At 40.6% G+C, this 19,414-nt stretch overlaps 1 protein-coding gene across 3 annotated transcripts in view; it reads left to right on the top strand.

Moving 5' to 3' along the window:
* The window catches only part of TMEM182 (transmembrane protein 182), a 101,549-nt gene that overhangs the window by 42,477 nt on the left and 39,658 nt on the right, over nt 1–19,414 (top strand). For 2 of the 3 annotated variants that reach the window (XM_080377246.1, XM_080377241.1), the window contains exon 6: nt 991–12,182. The exons of the other annotated variant lie outside the window; for it this stretch is intronic. In XM_080377246.1, coding sequence (XP_080233372.1) covers nt 991–1,185 — 195 coding nt within the window. In that variant the 3' untranslated portion in view covers nt 1,186–12,182. Of the gene's footprint in view, nt 1–990; nt 12,183–19,414 lie in introns of those variants that run through there. 3 annotated transcript variants of the gene reach the window in all.

Here is a 19,414-nt window from a genome sequence, read left to right as displayed (position 1 = left end):
CTTGGGGTCTGGACTTGTGAATGGTTTTTCTTTGGCTACCTTCGCCATCTCTTACCGTCTAAACTAGGATCCAAAAGGATGTCTACAATCATAGTTTTTTGCTGTTGGAAAATAATAGTGTGGAGGGCAGGGGACAGGATGAGAAAGGTCACTTTTCTAGGCTAGCATCAGGATTTCTTTGGAAGCTTCATGCCAGTTGCTCGTGGTCATCGCCACCAGTGTTCCTTCAATGCACTGACACAGTACACAGTAGTCTCATGCAGGGATTCTGGGTCAGCTTTGCTCATGCACAGAGAGCTATGGCTTATATGTACAGATGATGTATGGGAAATGCTTTACAAACAGAAAAGGGCTTGTTTTATAAGCTGCCAGTGAGTCCCCTTTCAGAGAGAAACATGTTTTTGAGACTGCATATCATGTTTGAAGGCAGATTTGTTACAACTGCATTGTTAGTTATGGGGTGAAAAGGGATGCAGTGACACTTTGTAAGGGCACTAAAAACCATTAAAGAAAAAAAATCAACAAAACCCGACACAGAAGTTATTTATTAACAATTGAGAGTAATCTAGGGGGTATTGTATGAGTGAAACCTTGCTGTCCTCTCTGTCTCTGCTTGCTACAGTGAGCTTTTGGCAGCATCTGCCATTTGTCTGGTTCAAGGAGAAATATCCATTTGGTTTTGAGGAGGAATCAAACATCTTTACAGTGTCATCTTGTTTAAAGTGTTATTCTTGGGTTGCAAAGAAAGCTTTGCTACCACACTGTAAATGAGGTGTAGGTCCACTGAAATAAAATCAGACCAGTTTAAGCAGAGATCAGAAAACAGCACCACATGTTTCTTTTAAAAAGAAAGACAGAAAAAATCAACAAACAAACCAAACAACAAAAAAGCTGGAAGAGACAGTGAAAAATAAAGATGTATTTGAATGATCTGGTAATTATATGTACACCAAGAGCCATTCATTCGTTTATCTATTCTTCCTTTGCCAGCATTGGCGAGCAGGCAGAAACGAAAGTCTTCCAACCTTCTCCGTCATTCGCTCCTTCTTTCATCTGCTTTCCAGTTTTGAAATCAAACACAGCCATCCCTCTGCTATGGAGATTTGTAAGTTTTCTCTTGTGTTTCCTTCCTTGAGCTGGCTTCCAGTTCACACTGCAGTGGACAGGCCCAATACGAAAGGTTAAATGATTAGTCCATAAAACTGAATTATTACTTCCAAGAGAAAATAAAAGGCCATGAATCCTGCATACTGGGAGCGTCACTTGCAGTGATGAGAGAGGCATCTAGGTGTTAGGGAGGGCTGATGGACATGTAATGGATGCAGCCCTGTGCTGCTTATATACCACTGGTGTAGGGATAACTGCCCTATACACACATTTCAGGCATACGGAAGACAAAGTGCCTGCCCGTAACAGTCCGTGGTTTGACTTAGAGCAAAACACAACATTTAGGAGGGGAGAGAGCAAGAATTAGGAGAGAAGTAATAAGATCACACAGTAAGTAACTGCCTACATGCACAATTAGACAGTTCCAAGACATTTTTAAAGTGGAGTTGTGTGAATAATTGATTTTTCGGTTCACTTGTCAAACTGAAGAAAAAAAACATTCGTTTTGGATTGACCTGAAACATAAAATTTTATTGGCTTTCTTGGCAAAATTTTAAAAAAAAGGTTAAAAAAAGTCATTTGGGGTTGAAGTCAAAGTTAATGGTTCATTTCATTGGGGAAATTGAAATACTTATTAAGTGCATTGTTAATTTAGAGAAGTTTAGAAATAGTAACTTTTGAACAGAAGGTTTAAATATTGTGAAAGTATGAAAATAATTTCTTTTTTAAAATAACCTTTTTTTTTCTTTTCAGTAAATTTATTAGCCAATTCAAACCAAAGTTAGGAACAATTTTTACCTGCTCTGTTTGCCTAGTACCTAAGGACAATGACACTGGTTCCCTCAGTCCTTCCACCTTGCTTTCACAGGATGGCGCATTAGTTGGGAGAAAGGTTTCAAACAACTTCTGAGGCAAATGATGATTTCTTTTCTAAATTAGGAGGTTTAACTCATTTCTTTTGAAGATGAAGGACATAGTTCTAAACTAATTTCTCTGTTATAAAACTAAGATTACAGAAAAAATATACAAGTGATTATTTTCTACAAAAGAAATATGTAAATAAATAAATAAAGCTTGACAAATGAAGAATGTAGTTATTCTTAAGCAGACCACCAAAACCACTACTAGTAAAATTACCAATTACCAGTCTTGAGAAATAAACCAGAATGAAATAGCATGCAGTGTCAGAATAGTCAGGTAGGTGTCATGGATTCACGGATTTGCACTGGAGTTACAAAGTCAACATTGCTGCAGAAAACTGGTGGTTACTGTGGGTGAGAGGGCCAACTAGGGGTCCCATGTGGAGCCAAGGATGGGTGAGATTGATGTCTGGTCGTGCTGACTGCCCAGGTGTCAGCTCCCAAGGCTGGATCTCTCATTTTGACACCCATCTACAAGAAGGGCCGGAAGGAGGATCCAAGGACCTACAGACCCGTCAGCCTGACCTCGGTGCCGGGGAAGGTTGTGGAGCAGATCATCCTGAGTGCCATCACATGGCATGTACAGGAGAACCAGGTGATCAGGCCCAGCCAGCCTGGGTTTGCGAAACACAGGTCCTGCTTGACTAACCTGATCTCCTTCTATGACAAGGTGACCCCCTTAGTGGATGAGGGAAAGTGTGGATGTTTTTTCCTGGACTTTAGTCAAGCCTTTGACATCGTCTCCCCCAGCATTCTCCTGGAGAAACTGGCTGCTCACGGCTCGGACAGGTGCACTCTGCACTGGGTAACAAGCCGGCTGGGTGGCCGGGCCCAAAGAGTGGTGGTGAATGGAGTGACATCCAGCTGGCAACTGGTCACCAGTGGTGTTCCCCAGGGCTCAGTACTGGGGGCAGTTTAATACCTTTATCAATGATCTGGAGGAGGGGATCAAGTGCACCCTCAGTAAGCTGGCAGGTGACACCAAGCTGGGTGGGAGTGTTGATCTGCTGGAGGGCAGGCAGGCTCTGCAGAGGGATCTGGACAGGCTGGATCGATGGGTCGAGGCCAACGGTGTGAGGTTCAACATGGCCAAGTGCCGGGTCCTGCCCTTGGGTCACAGCAGCCCCACGCAGCGCTACAGGCTTGGGGAAGGGGGGCTGGGAAGTGCCTGGTGGGAAAGGGCCTGGGGGTGCTGGTCAGCAGCCGGCTGGACATGAGCCAGCTGTGTGCCCAGGTGGCCAAGAAGGCCAACAGCGTCCTGGTTTGTATCTGAAACGGTGTGGCCAGCAGGGCTAGGGGAGTGATTGTCCTCCTGTACTCGGCACTGCTGAGGCCACGTCTCGAATCCTGGGTTCAGGTTTGGGCCCCTCACTGCAAGGGGGACGTGGAGGTGCTGGAGCGTGTCCAGGGAAGGGCAATAGAGCTGGTGAAGGGTCTAGGGAGCAAGTCCTATGAGGAGCAGCTGAGGGAACTGGGGGTGTTTAGCCTGGAGCAAAGGAGGCTCAGGGGGACCTTATCGCTCCCTACAGCTGCCTGAGAGGAGGCTGTGGGCAGGTGGGGGTCGGTCTCTTCTCCCAGGTAACAAGTGACAGGACAAGAGGAAACAGCCTCAGGTTGCTCCAGGGGAGGTTTAGATTGGATAATAGGAAAAATTTCTTCACTGAGAGGTGGTCGAGCATTGGAACAAGCTGTCCAGGGAGGTGGTGGGATGACCATCCCTGGAAGTGTTTAGAAAATGCATAGATGAGGTGCTTGCATCATGGTTTAGTGATGGACTTTGCAGTCCTGGGTTAAAGTTTGGAGCCGATGATCTCACAGTCTTTTCCAACCTAAATGATTCAATGATTCTATGATTTTCGCACACTAGGGAAAAGCTGGCATGCCTCCTGTGGGCTGTGCTTCTAAGCTCACTCTTCTTCCTGCAACAGTTCAAAGATCGAAGAAGGAGCAGAGGCTGTTTCCCTGGATCCTGAAAGACACCCATGACATGCCCCCTGGGGGAGGTGCCTGGCACAGGAACAGGATTTAGTGATTGTTTTGGTTAATATCTGGTTCCTTCCTCCCAATCCCTTAATTTTCCTTGTATTTGAAATATTTTCTACCTTATAGATACCATCTACCCTTTATTAGTCCTCTCTCTTAAGAAGTGTAATTTAGTTATACACAACATACTTTATATACACCTAAAAATTCCTGAACAGGTTACTCCTTGCATTAGCTGAGTAACTTCGAGTAAAAAAAGGAAATAAACAGTCTAACATGAGCATCCGCCCCACATCCATCTCTCAGCATCACCGACCTAGTGTATTTGGTGCACGAGGCCTCTGCCTGGGTCAGAGAGGAGGGGGCTGCATTTGCAGGAGACTGTATCAGCCTTTCCTCACACGGGCTCAGCACAAGAGTACAGGCAGTTATTTGTGGCTCTGAAGCCTAAGCAGCTATTCAAAATGAAGACACCTTGATCCAGTTAGGTTACAGAAAATAATGGGCACTGTACACGCGCTTTGATATGTTTGCTTTTCTTTTGATTTGGCTGAAAGCCTCTTGTTCTCTGTCTTTCCCCACTGTCACTTCCCTTTTTCCTCTTTCCATTCCCATTTCAAACCTGACTTACAGAGTTTATGAAGGAGAACCAGGCCCCAGCACAGCCATTGATCTTAAAGGGAGCAAGTTTCTCTCCCAATCAGTCCGTCTTTTGGGTGCTGCTGAAGCCATCAGACAATTCATTTATTTTATATTGAAACTTTATTAGGGACAAACAATCTTGTTTTTCTATATATGTTTCTCAATTTTCTTCTCCAGAAAAATGGAAAGAAACAGTCACACCAAGATGTATTCACAGAGCAATTAATAATGATAAAAATAACATCATCACTGTCATTAATGACCACACTCTGATACTCCTTTTAAGGCAATAGATCACCTTATCATGACTTCTGTGGCAATCTGTGCAAAGGAATAATAATAAAAAAGGCTTCTCATGGTGTATAAAGAAATTGAAACCTGTTTATTTATGACTGGATAAGAATGAGCTGCCTCATTAATGTGGTATAAAATGGGTATAATTCAGCATTCCAAACAATCCTCCGTGACGTGTTGACAGGTGCTGTCATGCGCTATCACTTTTAGGTTATTGCACTCTAATAGACTACAATTATAGCTCATTTAATATGATATGACAGTGGGGAAGCATGTGTGAGGTTACAAGCAGTTACACTTGCAAAACAAGCTGGTGGCAATGGGTACAGCTACAGGTAAATATTGCAGAGGGCAAATCCCCTTTCTACCATCACAGCCCAAATCTCTGTGGCTACAAGTCCTATACATACAGTTCTTGCAATGAAAAATTTGTGTCTGGCCACTTCCTCATATTTTCTCTTATTTTCCTCACAAATGCCAATATTACTGCTTTCAGTTGTGCCTCCTAATGTTGCTCCAACAGTCGAAACCACAGCAGGGGGTGGAGTAGGCTTGAAGAAAAGCCGAAGCTGTAAGTAGCACAAGATTTATAACAGTTGGCAGCCCAACATCTCATCTCATACAAACAACTCAGTTTCCTTTTGGCGGCCTGCTGTGCCACTAACAAGGCAGGCTACAAAATTCACCCACTGGGTGATGGGGGAAGGCAGCACAGAGCACATGCCAGCATTGTTTTTGTACGGTAGGAGAGTGGCAGAAAAGTTGGGCCCCGTGCTTTGGTTTCACTCATTAAAGGGGAAAACTGCAGAACTGATGCTGGATGGAAATATTTTTAACCAGTTTTAAAAAAAAGTCCCCTCAGGGGTGTTGAAGATTTCTCAACAAGGTTTGCAACCTGAGCATTACAGGGTTTTGTCAGGGCAAGATTCAAACTGCGGCCATGTAGGTGGTATTATAAGCCAAAAAGATGCCAACTAGTCTGCATTTTTGTCTAAGCTGTGTACTGAAGTGAGTGGCTCTGCTACTTTCTCACTTAAAATGTATTTCAGAGATTGGTTTAAATGCTGAGGTTGTAGCTGTGCTTGCATACTGAACAACTGTAGGATATACTCCTTCTGGGAGTTGCCATGCACTAAATTCAAGGGTTTAAATATAAAAGCCTAGAAGCTCACTCTGTGTGATGTTTTCAGAAAACCTGCTTTCTGGCCCATGCAGCCATGGTGCCTTGACAGCTGGGTCACGCCATATGGGTCAGGATGCTGCATCTCCGTTTCACGCATCCATGGAGCCGCAGTAACTCTCCTCAACTGGTTTGTAATGAAACATCTCCTTTGCATTACAAAGAATGCGCTTGTTCGCTGAAACTCCTTCCCCATCAGCAGCAGTCATATGTTTGGCGTACCTACTGAAAGAGTACACACTGCTCCTCCTCAGCAGCATGGAAAGCTCAGCCTGGTGAGCCATCGCTTTCCTGCCTTCCTGAGCAGCCGCCTGTCTACTTCATTATTCAGTTTCCTCTGCCACTTCTCACACCTTTCAGAACCTCCAGCTCCCACCATGTCCTTTGTGTGCCTGCTCCAGTTCCTGCCACGGGCTCAGCAAAAGGGAAGGGAGGTAACTCTCAGGTCAGGTCCGTGACAAGGCTGCTGGTCCTCTGCTGATGGGAAATGATTTTCAGCCAGCCCTGTGTGCCCCAGAAAGTGAGATATTCTGACCATAGCTACTTTTCAGGGGAGATGCCTATGCATACTTCAGCTTGATAATCCAAACTGGTTGCTATGTCCTGTGGACCTGCCCAAAGGGTGCATACTGGAGCCATACCAACCCTGTTAAACTAACTGTGCCCTCTGGTTGGGGCAATCTGGAGATTGCAGTGCTATAGAAACCATCACAAATCAGCTCCCCTGCTAAAAACTGCAGCATCCTATTTTGCATCTTTTCATGCTATTTTATGCCTTTGTCCCAAGGGAAGAATTGAATTAATACAGCGTACTGGGGTGCTGGAGAGAAAATACAAGAAATGCTGGTATAATCATGCAACACTTGCCTTTAATATTACTGCTAATTTGAGGCAGGACTCTGAAAAGCTGCTGCTGCTCTTTGGGGAAGAACTTTCTCTGCAGTGCACTGACCCCTGGGAACCCAATCCCTTGGTTCCTTCTGACAGTCTTCCATTTAATGTCACTTGTTTATAAATTCTCCTACAATAACGACAAAACTGTGAATATTAAAATAAACAGGAATACTTTGTTTAGTAGCTCTTTGGTATTTGGAAATGAATTAAAGCGAATGTCTAAATATTTGGACTACATTCATTAGCAATGGATGCATTTGTAAAAAGTTGATCTCATGTCACAGCTATCAGCCCTTTTCTTCATCATTGTGACCAATCTTCTGGTAGCCTTTTTTTAGTTATAAAAGTACTAAAATTTAAAAGCTTGCTTTAGTATACCAGTAATGTCACATGGTGGAGATCTACTAAGAAAGTGTGAGTGCTAACATTGTCACAACAAAGTAAACTCTGCTATCCTGGAGGATGAATGCCACAAGCAGTAGCATCTATATGCATGAAGTAATGCCTATTGCTAAAAATAATTAATTAATAATAATAATAATAAAATAATTCCCAAGCCAAAAGGAAACAAGATTGAGGCTGGAAGAACACAAAGTAGAAAAGTAGAAACCTTCACTTCTGAATTTTCTAGTTTTTTTCCTGTTTGGCATAAAAAGTTCTGTCTGTAAACTGAAGGACAGTTGGACCCAAAGCTTCTGGCCCTGATCAGCATTTGTTTGGCAGGAACTGTGTTCTCCTTGGTTTTGGTTGTTTGTTTTTTTTTTTTCCGTACCTGAATAAAGACTTTGTTACTGAGTGGGGAGGTTAGGAGGGAGAATAAGTGTTAATGCTGCTTGGAATAAAAATCCAAGTGAATTTCTACAATGATCTTCTGGGTTCTCCTGAGGGATGCTGCAGATGGTATGTGGTCCTCCTGCCTTGGACTGCACCCAGCAGGCACCTGTGGATGGACTGGGGGGCGAAAGAAGCAGTGCCAAGGAGAGCATTAATCACAGAGGTTTTATTTTCCTGCAAACTGGTTGTAAAACAGCACCAGCAACACAGTAAAACCTTCCCTGTTACAAACTTTGGTTATTTTATCATGTCTTTTAATACTTCATGCTTGTAATAAGCTCCCTTCATCCCCCTTCTCATCCTCACTTCCATAGTCCTGGGAAAGCAATTTATTTAGCTCCCTTTGTTATGTACAGAAACTTCAGTCGTGGCTGTGTGATTTCAGTCAAGTTTTCACAAGTGAAACAACATGTTTCACCCTGCTACTATAGAGTGATTTCTAATACATTTAATAAATTTCATTCTGAAAGAAAATGTCAAGTAGAGAATTCAAAGTCCTCTTTTTAGTGCCTGTCTTCATGAACTGCTCACAGTGGATAATGCCATAACCTCTACCGATAACATGGAGTATTATCAAAGCCAGGCATTTGCAAATCAGCAGGGAGGTAGAGACCTGAAAGGCTTTTTGTTTTGTTTTTAGTTTAAAATAAGGATGATCAGATCTTTGCAGGTACCTCTTGGCTGCAGGCTTTGTACCGGTTTTGGTTTGACTAAAACCATGCTGAATTGGCAGGCATTCTCCCTTCCCTCTTTGTTCTTAAGAGCTGTGCCCTGTAGTTTTTTATGATTCAAATATTTAGATCTATGTATGTGTGAAAAAAAGAAAGAAAGTCTGGTACATTAGTGGGTTTTTTTGACTACATGCAGAATTCTTCTATTTTGTCCTTACATAAAGAAGACTTTGGTGGTAACAAAGAATAGAGGCATTGCATTTTAAAATAAATTTAAGATTATTGAACACTTTTGAAATCAGAATCCCTGTGAAATCACATTTGTATTTTTATTCCTTCAAATACTCACACCAAGAAACTGGGCATTTTATTAGAATTTGTCTGGTAGGATTCTTTCTCTCTCTCCTAATTCTTTTAATTTTTCTTTATTTCTCCCCCCTCTTGCTTTTCTTTCATGTTTTCTCTTTTGCTTTTCCTTCCTTCCTTCCTTCCTTCCTTCCTTCCTTCCTTCCTTCCTTCCTTCCTTCCTTCCTTCCTTCCTTCCCTCTTATCTCCCTTCTCCTTCCCCTTTCTCCCTCTCCCTCTCCCCCCTCTCTCTCCTTCAGCTATTTTCAAGATAAATCCTATCCTTGCAGATTCATAACTGACAGGGCTGACAACTAGAATATTTACTGGAAAAACAAGAACGCACAGCAAGACTTCATGATTTTCTCTCTCATATATATTGCTTTATAGGGTGCATTCTGCAGTATTCGGTGCATGTGTCAGTGGAGATGAAAAGATACTTTACAGGGAAACTGAAATCTATTTCCAATGACATCACTATAGCACAAAATGGAATACTAGGAATGACAGTCACTCAGATTTCCATAAATGCGTCTCCTCTATAAGCGAATTTCTGAAGTGATTTTTATTTCTAATGTCTCCCTTGGAGGCTCTGCAATGTCACCCTCATTTTCCTCAGAATAATTGTATTTAATTTCCGGGTTTGGTCTATTAGAGGTCTACAAATTTGTTTCATCAGTTAACAATACTCGTTTGTCAAAAACAGGCAAGAAGCAATGATTTCCTTGTTTCACTTCTATACTGTGTGGACATTCTTTAATGGTTAGAATGTTATCCGTAGGGGAGGAAAAGAGAAAACATCTTTTATGCATCTTTCCCAGCGAACACAACAGTCTTTGTCTGCCTCGTGTGGTAGACCAGCTGAACCTTGCGCTGCATGAAGACCTGGACACTTCCCAGTCAAAAAGGAGCAGTTTCCCCAGTGAGAGTGCAGCAGTCTTTGAAGTCTGGAGAGTGTGTGCGTGTGTGTGTGTGTGAAGCTAGATATAGGGAGTTTTCTTTAGCAGCAAGATATGTAAAGTTTCAAACTAGAATCAGTGAAGTCAAATCAACCTTCCAAGTCCATTTCAGCCTTCTTTTTTATGATTTTTTTTTCTCTTTGGACATAAAACACTTCAAATAAAAGTTCTATTAATAAAGCTCTAACCACAGATTAAATATTTCTGCTGACATTATTTGACTGATAATATCTATTTCAAAGTTCAAATTTTAATAAGGTATTACAAAGCATAGGAAGAAACAAGCTAATCAAGTCAAGTTTCATATTTCCCCTCTTTGTATAAAGTGATACGTGAATTTAAAGCTATGCTTTGTCTCTTTAATATCTGCTAAATATGGATGAATTACTGAATATATATTTATTCTTAGCCTCATTTGAAGGCAAATATTTACAAGGCTTTTCTGTTGTAATCTGATTTTAATATCTCAACTGAAAATGATTCATAACATGTGGCTTCAAATACCCTGTAGTTAAAGAGGCCAAAAATTAATTAGCTGATTCTAGCAAGGGTTTCTTGGAACTGACCTTGAAAGAAAGAAAGAAAGAAAAAAAAAGTGGTACTGTTTATCAGATCATTGTCCATTGTTGTTGCTTGTGCAAAGAATTTCAGGAGTAAATAACAGAGATTGGCAATAACTTGTGTCTGATCCTTGGTGCTGATGTCCATGTACATCTTTTGGTCTTCTGTCGCTCCTCTAGTAGGGCTTCAGGGACCAAGTGTCTTCTGTCCTTCTGGTGTGGAAATTGTTCAGACAGGCATCAGAATGTGAAGTGGGTTAGCGACTGTTATGCAAGCAATGGGAAGCACCTCCCTTTAATCCCCTGTCCAGATTAAAATGCAGTGAGTGCGGAAATACTCGCAGGTCCTTTTTTTTGCATCTTATAAATATACTCAGGAAGCCATCTGGGAACAGAAATACTCCCTAAGTACCGCTGACCTGAAACGCAAGTGTCTTTGTGAAGTCAGTTTCTCTCCTTCCTTTGAAAGACAATCTTGCTGATGCTGACTGCTAAAAATAAGGACGCAAAATGTTTTCCAGCATCTGGAGTTTTCTGTGCTTTAATCCATTCATTTCCTTATGTATTGTTATATAGGTATTTCTGTGCGCACTCTGATTAATGTACAAATATGTATTTTACTCAGTAGGATTAGAGTCAAGTGGGCCTGATTCTCCACTTCCTCGCATCTTGCATCATTAGCTATAAGTATAGGTAAAGAACTGTCATTTTATAAGGAGCTTTAGGGAATTAGATTAACTCTTGCTTTGCCACTTTACAAATAGCATCCATCTATTGTGAGCTGAAAACAGATCTTTCCTCTGCCATTCTTTTTTGGCTACATGCTTTTCTACAAAGCTGAGCTGTAGGTTATCTTCTGTCCCATTAAAGCAGTTGTTTCCAAAGGGTACTATGTGGTCCAAAATGTTCTTGGGGCAAGACTATTCCTTTAAGTGTGTAGAGGTACATGTGCGAGTATTAGGTATTTATGCCATCTAAATGCCAGACATAAAGGTGCATAAACTGTTTGACAGCCCTTCCACAAAACACCTCAGAAACCTCCTCTTCAGTTCCTGTCGTGAGTGGAGGAATGTTGCCTGTCTTTGTATTTTTTGCATTTGTTTGTTCTGGGTAATGGTTCATTCAGCTTTGCAGTAAATCACAAATTTGCTTTACTTATGTCCATTCTCCTCCCCTCCTGTGAAACTGGGAATCATGGTAGGTGTGGTGTCCTTGCTTGCTACAGCCATGTTATCTCAATAACATTGTGTCAATGGCAAATGCTGTGATGTTAGGTGCTCTCATATAATCTTAAATTTAGGCTTAAATTTGTTAGGGCTTAAATTTGTTTAATCTGCCTATATCTGATATTCCCACTTACATACTAGGTTGGCGCTAATCGTCCTTGGAAGAGTCAAAGAGTACAAAATATTCAACATTATTTCTCCATCAGCAATGAACCTTGGTTTGCCATAAAAAGAGGTCTTCATGATCGTTCTGAGTATGGCAGAAATCTGGTACCAGAATACTGATTCAGCAGTAATTTCATAAATGTGAATGAGGTTGGGATTTCAGTTTTTTACAGAGAGGAAAATGGAACAAGAATTGTATAGTTAACCAAACAGGAGTGTAGCCTCTGCTCTGGGGTTTGGGTTTTCTCAGTGATTTAGCATCTGCTTTTGTTTTGATAACATTAATTCATTTTAAAAAAGCAAGTGGAATTTGCTCAATATTAAAGCATGAGAATTACATATGTGCATACATACTCGGTGGGATTTTGTCTTTCCACATGGGTGTGTAGGTGCATGCATGCCTCTGTGGCTGGTAAGAGAGTGTGCCAAGGATGCAATGATACTGATCAGACTGAGGTGATGTGCATGCTCCCAGTATCTGTCCCAGTGTATTATGCATCCTTTATGTTTCCTACTATAAAAATCTTGATTTGTCCATGAGCATCCTTTCATAACAGGCTTGAAAATTTAGTTGTACTTGTGAGACTTTGCCCATCCGGTGTTGTCCAATGTTGCACTGTTATTCCCTGGATTAATGCATGTAACAGAAGTTCTGCTGACGATCATGGAAAAAGTAAAAAAGACTTTGGTGCCCCTGACTTGCTGAATGTTTTGTATTTCAAGATACACCAGGGATTGTAAACCTACACTTAGCACTTTAGATCAAGTTGCATCTATCAGGAGTAACTGTATGTTTATCAATGAATGAGTTCACTTTAAATAGTCTTTTTTCTCCTTCCACAAGGTTAGCTTTGCCCTGGTATAACTGGTAACTTTTAATCTTCTCTTAAAACAGTTTCTGGAAATGCAAGATACATTTTGTTTGAGAATTAAGTTGAGGTACAGTTTTAGGCAATCTCATGTGGTTAAAGGTAGTACTGTTTGTTGTTTAAAAGCTTCTACTGTATACAGCTCCATATCTTGCTTTTTAACCGTGTGATGTGATCTAACAGCCACAGCAAAGAGAATATCCTGAGTAACCAGCAACTGCCTGGCAATATGATTTGGCAGAACTCTCCTTGTAATTGCTGAACTTGAGCTGAGGAAATACAGTTAGAAGAAAATAAAATAAACACAAAATTATTTGTGCCTTGCTTTTTTTGTAAAAATGTCAGGCATTGCTTTGTACTCCAGACTTTTCACTGCTGCTGCTTTTACAAAAACAAAGGAAGCAATGTTTTGAATGACCCCTTCTGTGTACATACTATCTGTGGTTTTGATATAGACTCCTTGTTATAGTAGCCACATCCTTCCTTTCTTATAATAGCTCTTTTGCTCTCATCTGTAGTGCCACTGCTTATTTCCTCCCTCTTCATTATCTTGTGTAGTGGACTTATAAAGATCCCTTCTTTACCATACAGCTTAGATGACCTAGTCTGGGCTCACAATAAAAAGTACATGCTATGGGAATACCAGAGAGCTTGCTGTGATCTTTGACCAATGTTTTCCTGGTGCTTGCTGCTGTATAGTTCCTTTTTCCATAACACCCCTGCCTACTACCATTACCATAACCACCATCATAAAAATAAAATAGAAAAAGAAAGTATTTAATTGCAATGCTTTAAAAATCAAGTTTAGAAGCTAAGGACGTAGACGTTGGATGGTTAAGATGTTTTGACAAACATAGCTCCAGGGAGCTAGCTAAATACACTACTGAATTAGCAAATCAATCCAAAGAACTTGCATAAAGTCTGCTGGTTTATGGTTTCTTGAATGCTCCTAGTCATTGGGTATTAGCAAGTTATGCTACAGAGTTTACAGCATAGCATATACACTTCACGTCCTGTTATAGCCATAATCCATATTTTAATGCTTTATGTCAGGCATCCCTGCTGCCCTCTAACCATTCTTTAATAATAAGACAAAAGTGATATTTTAGGGTAACAGTTAATAAATAACGTGACTTATCCAATCACACCTTTCACTAAAATATTATTATCTTTTGACAGGTTCATTACTGTAGAGACATCGGGGACTGGTGAAACATTGTCTAATTCTACCACTAGTACATTTTCTGTAGTTGTCTTTCTTTTAATTTAATTCTCCTACTCTGAAAGCATACTGTCCATTGCAATTATCGAATGAGCATTTAATCTAGCATAACTAAGGCATTTTAATCTTTTCTTATGGAAAAATGATTAAATGGTCATAACATTGCTATGATGTGCACTCATCTACTCCTGACTTACAGAATCAAAGTTTTCTCCTTTCTGATAACCAAACCTCAAGTAAGCTTTATTGCAGCATGTTGGCTGCCTGAACAAGAAGAGGACTGCTGGTTATTTCGTGCTATTGCAGAGTCATAAAAACAGTTGTGGTTATTGGTCACTTCTGGTACAATTGTTTCTGGGCAAATTCTGCATACACCAGTGCCTTTTGCTGAGTAACATTTAAAAAACCACCTTTATTTCTTAAATCGGAGTTGTATGAATAGTACAACCCCAAAATATAACAGATTGAAACAAAGCAAAAATCAAAATAATTATGTCAAAAACTCTTCCTGCGTACTGATATAATCACATTTCAAGAAGTCAATTTCTTGCAGGCTGGAGTGTCCTTTTTGTCTGACATTACATGTGGAAATTTAATGGGAAGCAAATTTGAAATACACAAATATAAGGAGATATTTAAAAGACTTGTAAATGTGATACTTAGGAACGTGGTTTAGTGGTGGACTTGGCAGTGTTGGCTTAACGGTTTGACTTGATGAACTTAAAGGTCTTTCCCAACCTAAATGATTCTATGACTCCATGACTGTAATTCTATGCAGAAAATAAAATACTGGTTTTCAAGTTTGCCTGCAAAATTTGGCTAGAAGCAGAGCCCATAGCTACCAAAAAGGAAACTGAACAAGAAAGTCAAATTAATCATCCCAGAACGAAACAGCAGCTCAACATTTTTTCTTACTGAGATCCAGCTGCTGTCTCTAGGACAGCAGTTCCTGTTGACAACATGGAATGGGGCAGTGAGTTAATTTCTCTTTCAGAATATGCTGCAGTCTCCAAGCTCCCCTGGAGAGAGTATATCAGATATCCACAGATCTCTGCTTCAAATCAAGTAATAGACTTTAAAAGATATTTCAAAGATGGGTAGAACTGTGAAAAAGAAAGCTAAATTTATCAGACAGATTTATTGCTCACTCCAGCCTCCCAAACAGCTGTTTTTTAATGGCTTAAAATTTAGCTTTTAAATAACTAAATCTGTACACATTATAATAAAAGATGGTAAGTGGTTAAGGCCAGTTTGGATGTGGCTTTGAGAAACCTGGTCTAGTGGAAGGTGTCCCTGCCCATGGCACAGTGGTTGGAACTAGATGATCTTTAAGGTCCCTTCCAACCCAAACCATTCTGTGATTCTATGATTCATAGTTCCTAACCTTCTACGCACATATTAAACAAAAACTTAGGTGATGAGTCATTGCCTTTGCACAGAACCATAAGTCATACTTCTAAATTCAAGGAGAAAATGCTGGTACATACGTATTCCCTGCAACATACTAAAAGTATGACCTGACTAGCTTGACATGCAGGTTGTCACCATTTAACAGCTCTCCATCCCAAGCAAGGATGAAAAATATCTTAGTCCATCCCCACAGGAAAAGACAACTGTCTGTAAAAAATGTCTAACATTAAGGCTTCTTGTCCAGTTACTGTAAATATTGATTCAGAAATGTCAGTGCAAGGCCTCATAAACTTCCATATTCATGGGAGCTGGGTACCTTATAGCCCTAGAGTCTTCTAAAGATCCTTTGGCTAATTCCCCTTCTTCCGGCCTCACCACCTTCCCACCGCTCATGGAGCTGAGGTGTTGCACTGTGAGAGCCTCTGGCTTTAATGAAGCATGGTATAGGTCTGCAGTGAGCAAATGGCCAATGTGAGACAAATAACTGGTCTAGAAGGAGACCAGCTGTCCATTTAGTGAATGCCACAATTGCAAGTGGCAGCTGACTGACATGAGAGTATTGCTGGAGAGAACGATGCTCCAAAATCCAGCAGAGGTAGTAATGGCCAAATTGCATCAACCTCTACCTCCCAGAAGTGTCTTTTAATTTCTCCTCTAAATTCTTAGCTTATAGTTTTGGAGGACAAAGTCTTTTTTTTTTTTTTTCCTACAGATGCTTCCTGAGTACATTTCCTACCATGCTAGGCAGAAAAAGGGGTCAATTCCTGTTTGTCATTGAAGGATTCATCAAATATTTCTCTTCCCAGACAAATACTGACAACAACTGTTGGTTCTGAACACAGTAGCTTTCTGTGAGGGCAGCCACATGGCAAAACTCACTAAAATTTAGCTTTATCAGCAGCTGTAGAAAAGCTCTTCTTTAATTTAAATGTTAATAATCATGGACATCTTGTTCCATGCTGACAGCATAAGTTGTGGAAGACTTTTCTATTCCTACTAGCAATGAATTAAAAAGACTACTTTTGTTCAGTTTTGAACCTACTCAGTCATTAGGGTTTGCAAGTTCAATTCAGACTTAAAGGTTATAGTGCCTGGATGCTATTGCAAAAAGATCAGAGCAAGGAAAAGAACAAAAAACTAAGTCATGTCACAAAGGAGGGACACTTTGCAGGCTTGAACATTTACTATGGTATTAGTTCATACTTTTGATCTTTTAAAGAAAAGGATGGATGACCTTTAAAAATATCAGGGAAAACATGCATTAACTTTGCATTAACTGAGTTCTTAAAACCTAAAATGATTATGAAATATGCAATAATTGCTCATATCTTTGCTCTCACTAACACTCACAGAGAATGCATCTTCTTTTAGATCAACGTTTCAGGTTTAAACAGGATGAGGTCTCTCTTTCTGAGTTATCTAAGGACACTTCAGGAATGGGAAGACTTTTGTTAAAATAAGAGCAGACCCTCTCTTCCCTTTTAGCTGTGGCAAGATGAACATCCCATGTGTGTTCTTTCTTAATGTGGACTAACTGTGTTTTGGAATATGTGACTGGGAAAAGCGTTCACATTGTTGGCTCCCATAGCTGGGGAATGTGCTTCCTAGTCCTGGGCACTCGCAGCATTCTGCCCCAAAATGGGGCAAAGAACCAGCATCTCTGCTTTGCAATGTGGTGGAGATCGCATTTCCACCTCCATCCTCTCTCTCCAGGTTATCGGTGGTCTTGATCATTCTTTCATGTTTGTGATCAAGGGAAAGATGAAGGATAACATATTTTCTTATTGTCATGTAAGCTGCACATTGGTGGGAAAATGGTTGGAGAAATGGAGGGACAAGTGGTTTCTCCATCTGGTTTAGAAGCCATTTCAAAGGGAGGATGCTCTGATTTGCTCTATCCTGTACAAAGCTAGCCAAGGATTTGGTACATTAGCATTTTTTTTCCAGCCCAGGAATATGTTGTTAAAGCAAATCTGCCCTTGGCTCTTCTTACCAGTTTGGTTCTGTCCTGGTTTCAGCTGGGATAGGTTAAATTTCTTCTTAGTGGCTGGCACAGTGCTGTGTTTTGGATTTGGTGTGAGAACAATGTTGATAGCACATTGATGTTTTCAGTTGTTGCTGGGTAGTGTTTGTACTAAGACAAGGACTTTTTAGTTTCCTGGGCCCTGCCAGCGAGAGGGCTGGAGGGGCACGGGACATTGGGAGGGGACACAGCCAGGACAGGTGACCTGAACTAGCCAAAGGGATATTCCATACCATGGGACGCCATGCAGAGTATATAAGCTGGGGGAAGAAGAAGGAAGGTGGGGAACATTCGGCATTACGGTGTTTGTCTTCCCGAGTAACTGTTACGCGTGATGGAGCCCGGCTTCCCTGGGGTTGGCCGAACACCTGCCTGCCCATGGGAAGCAGTGAGTGAGTCTCATTCATTCTTGTTTTGCTTTGCTTGCGTGCGGGGCTTTTGCTTTGCCTGTTAAATTTTTCTTATCTGAACCCTCGAGTTTCCTTTCGGATCCTCCTCCCCATCCCTCTAGGTGAGGGCAGTGAGCAAGCGGCTGTGTGGGGCTGGGTTGCCGGCCGGGGTTAAACCATGATAGGTTCCCGTTATGGGGTAGTCTCAGGGGGTATGAAACGGATCCTTTTGGTTGAAACTAAACCAAGGGATACGTTGCAGGAATGCACCTAGTGTGTTGTGTGTAGTAATGGGTCTTGAAACCACAGGCCCAGTTCAATGTCCTCTCATGATCATAGAGTTTCACCAGCCCTTCTTGACTCAAATCCAAAATAAGGGCAACAATATGCTTAAGTCATAGATAGGTTAGTGAAAAGTGAGGACTTCACATTTTCTTTCTTTGCCACAGGTGAAATCACAGTCCATACCAGAGGTCCTTACCCTTTCTGTTCTGTGCTTTGCCATTCGCTATTTATTTGCTCATTTGCTTTGCCTTTTCCTGTGTCCCATTCCATACCTGATTTAAAACCTCTGATCCTCTATAAAACCTACCTCTGTCTGCCTTCCCTCTTCCATTTCCACATTTCCCTAAGTCACTTCCTCCACTAAAACAAAGCTTATTGACTTTCACTCAAATCAGAAAGCATGCATTATGTTTATTTGGAGGTGGCTGGAAAAAATATTCAACTTAAACAGTACTTATTTACTAAACATGCTGATTCATTCAAACTTTTCAAAATCCTGATAAATTGTTATTCTGTTCTGACCTTCTCTGTATAAAAATCTCTATTTCCGGCTCAAAATAATGGATTGCTTTGTAAACTAGACTAATTATACTATGAACTTTTGTAAAAGTCTGAGATGTAAAGGGAATATTTTAACTGCTTTGATGTAATTTCCCCCCTTATTCCTAATGTGGGAAAAATTTCAAAATGCTGACATTTGTCCCAGCTTGAGGATGAAAAAAATAGAAATCTAGAAATATTTTGCTTAGCAATAAAGCCATATGTTTAAGAGGAGCAAAATGCACATATAGCAACAAGATCATCTCCTGTAATTCAAGCCACTAGTGCAAGAAATTTGTTCAAACAGGTATGAAGTTTGATTATCATTTATGTTACTGACATTTCTTCCTTACCTGGCTATAAAAAAGCCCCTGAAATGCTAATGCTAAGTATAGCATATGCTTCTGCTAAAAGGTGTCAAAATCTTCTCACTTTCTTACACCAAATTAGGCAGCAGTGTCTATATGTAATGTATATGTATTTGGTCAAAAGTTGAGTCTCTTTTTTTTAATTATTATTTTCCTTGGTCTGAAATTCACTGTAAAAAAGCCACATGAGGATTGCAGCGTTATTATACCGAAACAGAATGAAAATAAATGTTACCTAACAGAATGAAAATAAATGTACCCTCTAACTTGGGCATATTCCCCTTTTCCTACTGGGCAACCCCTGTTTTGACAATTCCTTATTGTGTAGAGTTGATCCCACTGTCTGTGGAGAGACTTTTTAATGATGAAGCTTGAATACAACCACAGATTCATATCCTTAGTTTCAAAAGGGTCTTCAGTAAGTGTGTTCAGTAAAACAAAGAGAACATTGCGTAATTATCCTGTATATCTAACTCCCACTGCTGGTTTTGAGGACATTTCAGTAGCTTCATCATCATTGCTATGCAT

Source organism: Falco punctatus (genome assembly GCF_963210335.1).
Source record: "Falco punctatus genome assembly, chromosome: 2".
Lineage (NCBI taxonomy): Eukaryota > Metazoa > Chordata > Aves > Falconiformes > Falconidae > Falco > Falco punctatus.
The sequence above is the reverse complement of the archived record's forward strand: the minus strand, read 5'-3'. Positions and strand labels throughout refer to the sequence as shown.